The sequence below is a fragment of the Neopelma chrysocephalum genome, unplaced genomic scaffold (genome assembly GCF_003984885.1).
Source record: "Neopelma chrysocephalum unplaced genomic scaffold, ASM398488v2 Primary Assembly neopelma1_68, whole genome shotgun sequence".
Taxonomy (NCBI): domain Eukaryota; kingdom Metazoa; phylum Chordata; class Aves; order Passeriformes; family Pipridae; genus Neopelma; species Neopelma chrysocephalum.
Window position 1 is genome coordinate 6,005,540 of NW_020897727.1, and position 6,000 is coordinate 6,011,539.

Consider the following 6,000-nt stretch of genomic DNA (forward strand, 5'->3'; position numbering starts at 1 on the left):
ATGGCATTCAGTGCTCTGGTCTAGTTGACAAGGTAGTGATTGCTCACAGATTGGACTCGATCTTGAAGATCTTTTCCAACCTGAATGATTCTGTGATTCTGTGAAATGCAAGCTACCAAAAAAGCCAACAAGCAGCACAGCTACAAGCAGCACCCAAGAGAAAAATCCAGCATTTCCATCTTTCCTGGCACTAAAAAAATTAAGAACCCACCAAGAGCATTTGCACCCAGAGTTAGGGTCCGTGGAAGGGCCCACCAGCAGTCAGAGACCCCCAGCCCCACGAGGAGGAGCAATGTAAGCGCGTCACGCTTAAACAAGCTGCAGCCTCTGGAATAGCATTTACCCCGGACTGAGCGCTGTGAACCACACACAGCCAGTGGCTAAAGAGCCTGGAATTCTTAAAGAACTTATTTCCAGAGTTGCTCTAATTACAATGCACGGGGTCCTGCTGCTGAATTTCAAAGGCAAGGCTCAATCCCTCCAGGCTCACCATCTGTGCGCTAAATTCCGGGAACATGATGCACGTCGCTCCCACCCACAGAGGACACAGGAGCTTATTGATCACCCCGTGGACATGATGCAAAGGCAGCACGTGCAGAATGACATCCTCCTTCTTCCACTCCCATTTTTCAACCAGCCCTGTGGTCTGCAGAACAAAACAAACAACACAGCGTTAGGGCAGGAGGAAGGATTCTCCTGAGGTATCCAAACCCCAAATCCCTGGGCACGGCTGCTGGCAGGAATCCCAGACCTGCCTGGGTACAGAATCTTTCCTTTAGGATCAGCATGAGCAAAATTCCTACCACAACAGCAGAACAGAAGAGGAACACCTTTTGCATCTTTATGTATCAGCAAAGCCCTTCCTTGTTGCTGAGAAATAGTCAACAGTGATTTTAAGCAGGGCCTACAAAAATATCAGCCTGCTGCTACACATGCAGACTTAGCAGCAATAGTAATCAAAAAACTAATTTTCCCAGAATTCTGTTGATTGTTTGGACACTGATGACACCAGGTTTTTAGCACCTGTAAGGGATAAACAGTAGGACCAGAAAATCACTGATAAACAGAAAGTAGGTTTCATGTTAGTAAAAAATGTTGATGTAACAAGCTTCCAAAAAACTCTGCTCTGAAGAGATAATTATCTGAAGGGATAATTATCCGGTTTCAGGGTGACCATGCCCTTCAGAGCCCAGTGCTGGCAACTGGAAAACTTATTTTCAGTCACCTAAAAATAAAAAAGCATTTGAATAGTGGAATTTGGTCGTGTCCCTCACAATCCTCTTCCAAAGTGCAGGGAGCAGCTTTAAGGCTTTCTGGAGGACAGCACAAAGGATGGGAACTGCTCAGGCCACCCCCAAATGATCAGCATATTTGTAAGGGAACAGATTCTTTGCCCAATATAGCCAAGCCCTGGCTCTATCCATCAAGGCTTTAATTCCACGCCTGACACCGCGGTATCTGAGTGCCCAGAACAACATCAGCTCCCAGAGGCATCCCTAAGGCCTGCTGTATTCCCTGCCCTTTTTCCCTAATGGCAGGAGTCTAGCAGTTGCAGGCACTGATAACCAAGTGGTGATGTAGTCAGAAGGCTCATTCAAACTTTTAATTCCTTTTGGCTCTGAGAGCTAATGGATTTTTTGCCTTGGGGATACAGAGCTGAATAATGCACAGGCTTCACACAGCACTGGGCTGGGCTAAGATATATTCCAGTCAGGAGAAAAGATTCTTTCCTAGTCACAGTGTAGAAAAGCAAACTGCAAAGAAATCAGATTTTTTACCACAGGTCTTATCCCTTCTGCTTTCCAGGAAAGTAGGGAGGAGAGTCCACCTGCCCTGGGATGCAGCTGTAGCAACACCACCAGATCAAGGTTAAGAGCCTCAAACGCTGCTGGCTGTTTACCTTCCAAATGCTGAGGATTTCTGAGTTACAGCCTCACAGCTCTCTGCAGGAATTTGGTAGTGGGAAGGTGTGTTTGCAACTCCAAAATCCAAGACTTTGGAGGGGGAGCAGCACTCACCACAGCCTGTACGTTCTCATGGGTGCTGAGGACACCCTTGGGCCGCCCCGTTGTCCCGCTGGTGTAGATGATCATGGCTCCTCTGTCTTTCCACGAGGAGCAGGCTGTCAAGGGACCCTCTTCCACAGCTGCATGGCCTGTGGATCCATCACTATGGGACTTGGGAAGCAGCAGCATTGGGATTCCCAGTTTCTTGGCAATAGGGGCTATTTTCCCCACGTATTCCTCAGCTGCGATAACCAGAGCGCTCTGGGAATCCTGGATCACGTACTCCAGCTCTGGCACGGGGTGTTTCCTGTACAGGGGCACCGCTATGCCCCCGCTCATCCACGAGGCCCACTGGGCCACCACGTACGAGGCATCATTGGGACACAAAAATGAGATCCTCTCTTCCTTCAAGTCCCTGCTGGAGCACTCCAGAACTCTACAGATCTCCCGGGACAAGTGCAGGCTCTGGCTGAGCAGGTCTCTGTACGTGTGCTCCCTGTTTTGGTCAATGATGGCGATTTTGTCACCGAAAGGCAAAGCCCTGGTGAAGACAGGGGTGATGTCACTGCTGCAGGTGGCCCAGGCTGTTTGCAGACCCCTGTGGGGACAGCCAGCCCTCTTCCACCCCCATCTGGAGCAGGACAGGTCCCGGACAAGGCTCCAGAGGGGCCGGCTCAGCCGAGGGAAGAGCAGGGAGAGCAGCATCCCGCCAGCACCACTTGTTTTGGAGTGATTCTGCAGAAAGCAATTACAGGAGCAGATAAGTACGTGCAGAGATTACCCAGGGGGTTATTCCCACCAAGGAGAAGTGGCAGCCTTCATTTGAATAACATCCACTGTATTATTGATGTCCCCACTTCAGGCTGTCATATCCCCAGCACGCTGGGCAGTGCCTGGATGGAACAGGAGCCTGAGACCCTTCCCTGCACAGCCTCCACATCCCTAAAAACCAGTTACCTTAAATTATGACCTAGTTTTCATAGAATCATGGAATGGTTTGGGAGGGATCTTAAAGCTCATCCAGTCCTACTCCTGCCATGGGCAGGGACACCTCCCACTAGACCAGGTTGCTCCAAGCCCTGTCCAACCTGGCCTTGAACACTCCCAGGGATGGGGCAGCCACAACTTCTCTGGGCAACCTGTGCCAAGGCCTCACCACCCTCACAGGGAAGATTTTTTTCCTAATATTTTTCTGAGGTATCCCCTCAGTCCCTTCCAACCCAAACCATTCCATGGTTCCATGAAGAATCCTAACTCCCTCTGCACAGCCTAGAGCTCTGTCTGGGAACTCAGCAGGAAGCAGCACCTTCTCCATAGAGCCCTCAGCAGTGGAGAGCAGAGAGGAGAGAACAGGGCTGTGGCAGGAGAGAGAGGGATTTACTGCACAGAATCCAATTACCACCAAAATATCCCCAGAGAGATTCCATGACAAGAGGAAACAGCCAAAGGATGACAAGTCCTCACTCTCTGAGAGTGTCCGTGACACTTCCTTGGCACCAGCAATCACAACTTGATTTCCTACAATTTTTTTGATAAATGCCTATTAGTGGAGCAGCTCGGCTCAAACAGCCTCCCAGCTCAGCTCCCCACTGTGGGGAGGAGCTGAAACAAAAGGGATCTAGGTTGGCAGCTCCCCAGGGAATTGCTGAGCAGGGCTTTACCCAGCTCAAGTGTTTGTTTTTCCGTAACCCCGCAGCCTCTCCCCTCCACCTTCGGAGCGTTTCTCCACCCAGACACCGGCTCTGCTCATATTTTCTTTTGCATATTGACCTCAATTTCTGCTTCTGCAAAACAAACTTGTGATTTACTGCGGAAACATCTGGGGGGGCAGAGAGGCTTCAAACGCAGAGTGGGGTGACCGTGTGAACCCCTGACATTTGCCACCAGGATGGAAAAAAACAAAGCAGGTCATGACCAAATTCGTGTGACATCTTTCCATTGCTCTGCAGAGACTAAAAGATAAAGAGCCAACACATTTCGTAACTTAAACCGAACCCGGAACACTAACTGGAAGCAGTGGTTTCCCAGGATCCTGCTCTCAGCATTCTCCCTGTTCCCTGTATGGCTCCAGAGCAGGTGTTTGTTGCTCCTTCACAACAGCTCCTTCCAAAAAAATCCCATTTTCCCATTCCCAAGAGTCTAGATTTAATGAAGCAATAAACAGCAGCACCTTCAGCCAGGCCTGGGCATTACGGACTTCAGAGAACTGGGCTTGTCTGTGTGTACAGACTTACAGACACTCAGGGGGAAGTAAATCCAGGGGCTGTTTTCTTTCCCCTCCCATTCCTCAGGGATGACTGGGACTACAAAGTCTGGCACAGCACACCTGGAAACAAAGTTTGTTACCAGGGCCCATGGGAAGATCATGGCAGCACAGAGATGGGGCTCTGCTGCTTTGGAAAAGAAGGTTCAAACCCCCCTGGAAGGGAAGGTCCAAGAAGGGAGGGTCTGTCCCCCCCAAGAAAGGGAAGGGTCCAACCCCTCCCCCTGGGAAGAGAAGGGTCCAAACCCATCCTCCTGAACTGAGGAATTTAAAGCAGCCAAGGGCACCTACCAGCTCCCAGCACAACCAAACCAGTGCAAACTGGAAGCTGACCCAGTGCAGACCCATCCCTGCCCACTCTGTGCCAACTCCCTCTGCACCTTCTGAACGTAAAGGGCATAAATTGCATTCCCTGAAGTAAAATGATCAATGGAGTTACTCTGAACTATTCCAAACTGAGTTATAATAGGAAATAATCATCACTCCAGCTCTGATTGTGGCTTGGTGACATAACTATCACTGAAAGTCCAACCTGCAGGATTCCATCCTTTCCTCATTTATAGACATAAATACAAAGGAACTCCTGGCTTTTTCTACAACAGAGGAAATAAAAAAATACGTTATTCTTGGAAAATAATAAAATAATTTAGAGAAAGAGACTTGAGAAAGGTATCAAATAATGACTGAGATGCTGATTATTCTCCCCTCCTCACAACACAAAAAAAATAGAGAAATATTTAATCCTAGAGAGGTTTGTGTTGGAAAGAACCTTACAGCCCACACAGTTCCACCCCTTGCCATGAGCAGGGGCACCTTCCACGAGACCAGGTTGCTCCAAGCCCCTTCCAACCTGGCCTGGAACACTTCCAGGGATGGGGCATCCACGGAATACCCTGTGCCAGGGCCTCACCGCCCTCACGGGAAGGAGGGGTCTAATTCTTTTCCTATCCCAGACCGGATTCCCTCTCTCCAGCTCTCTGCCCTCACCCTACTCACGGCACGCCCCAGAGCAGAAGCAGCAGGAAAACCCCTCGTCCCGCGATTCTCGAAGTACCGCGGGCACGGACCGCCTCGCCGCGGCCCCCTCACAGGCCCCGCAGTCTGCGGGACCCCCCCGGGGCCGCCCCGGCCCCGCCGCCTCCCGCGGGCCTCACCTGCCGCCGGGGGACCGCTCCGCCGGGGGACCGCTCCGCCCGCGGACGGCTCCGGGGGAACGCAGCGCGGCGGTCCAAACGTTCCGCGCACGAACGTTCCGCCACCGCACCAACCCGCACCTGATTTATGGGGATTTGGCCCCAAACCGCTCACGGGGGGCAGGGCTGGGGGCGCCGCGGAGCCGACGGTCACTGCAGCAACCTGGAGCATCCTCATGGTGTCCTCTGGTGTCATGGCGGGTGTTCATGGTATCATGGAGCTGCAGCTCTGCCTGGGGGTGCTGGGGCCATGTGCCCAGTCCGCAGGACTTTGGGATTTTGGCACGGATGATCCAGGGATCACCTGGACTCATGGCACCTCCACGGTGTGGAGAGACGTCCCTGGGGTGCACAGACATCTTAGAGACACTCAGACACCCGTGGGACACACAGACATCCCATGACACATGGACGTCCCTGGGACATAGAGACATCTCAGGGACACACAGACATCCTGGATACACACAGACACCCTGGGGATGCACGGACATCCCAGGGATGCTCAGAGGTTGGCGGGTGGCACACAGTGTGTCCCCTG

General features: G+C 51.8%; 1 protein-coding gene across 2 annotated transcripts in view; it reads right to left on the minus strand.

The window, feature by feature from the left end:
• Positions 1–5,445, minus strand: part of ACSF3 (acyl-CoA synthetase family member 3) — a 56,707-nt gene extending 51,262 nt beyond the window's left edge. Inside the window, exons 1-3 of one of the 2 annotated variants that reach the window (XM_027684959.1) lie at positions 5,424–5,445; positions 2,019–2,741; positions 491–646 (exon numbers count right to left, since the gene is read on the minus strand). In XM_027684959.1, coding sequence (XP_027540760.1) covers positions 491–646; positions 2,019–2,711 — 849 coding nt within the window. In that variant the 5' untranslated portion in view covers positions 2,712–2,741; positions 5,424–5,445. Of the gene's footprint in view, positions 1–490; positions 647–2,018; positions 2,742–5,265; positions 5,346–5,423 lie in introns of those variants that run through there. The other variant, XM_027684960.1, reaches the window with a different exon arrangement.
• Positions 5,446–6,000: the final 555 nt, after the last annotated feature.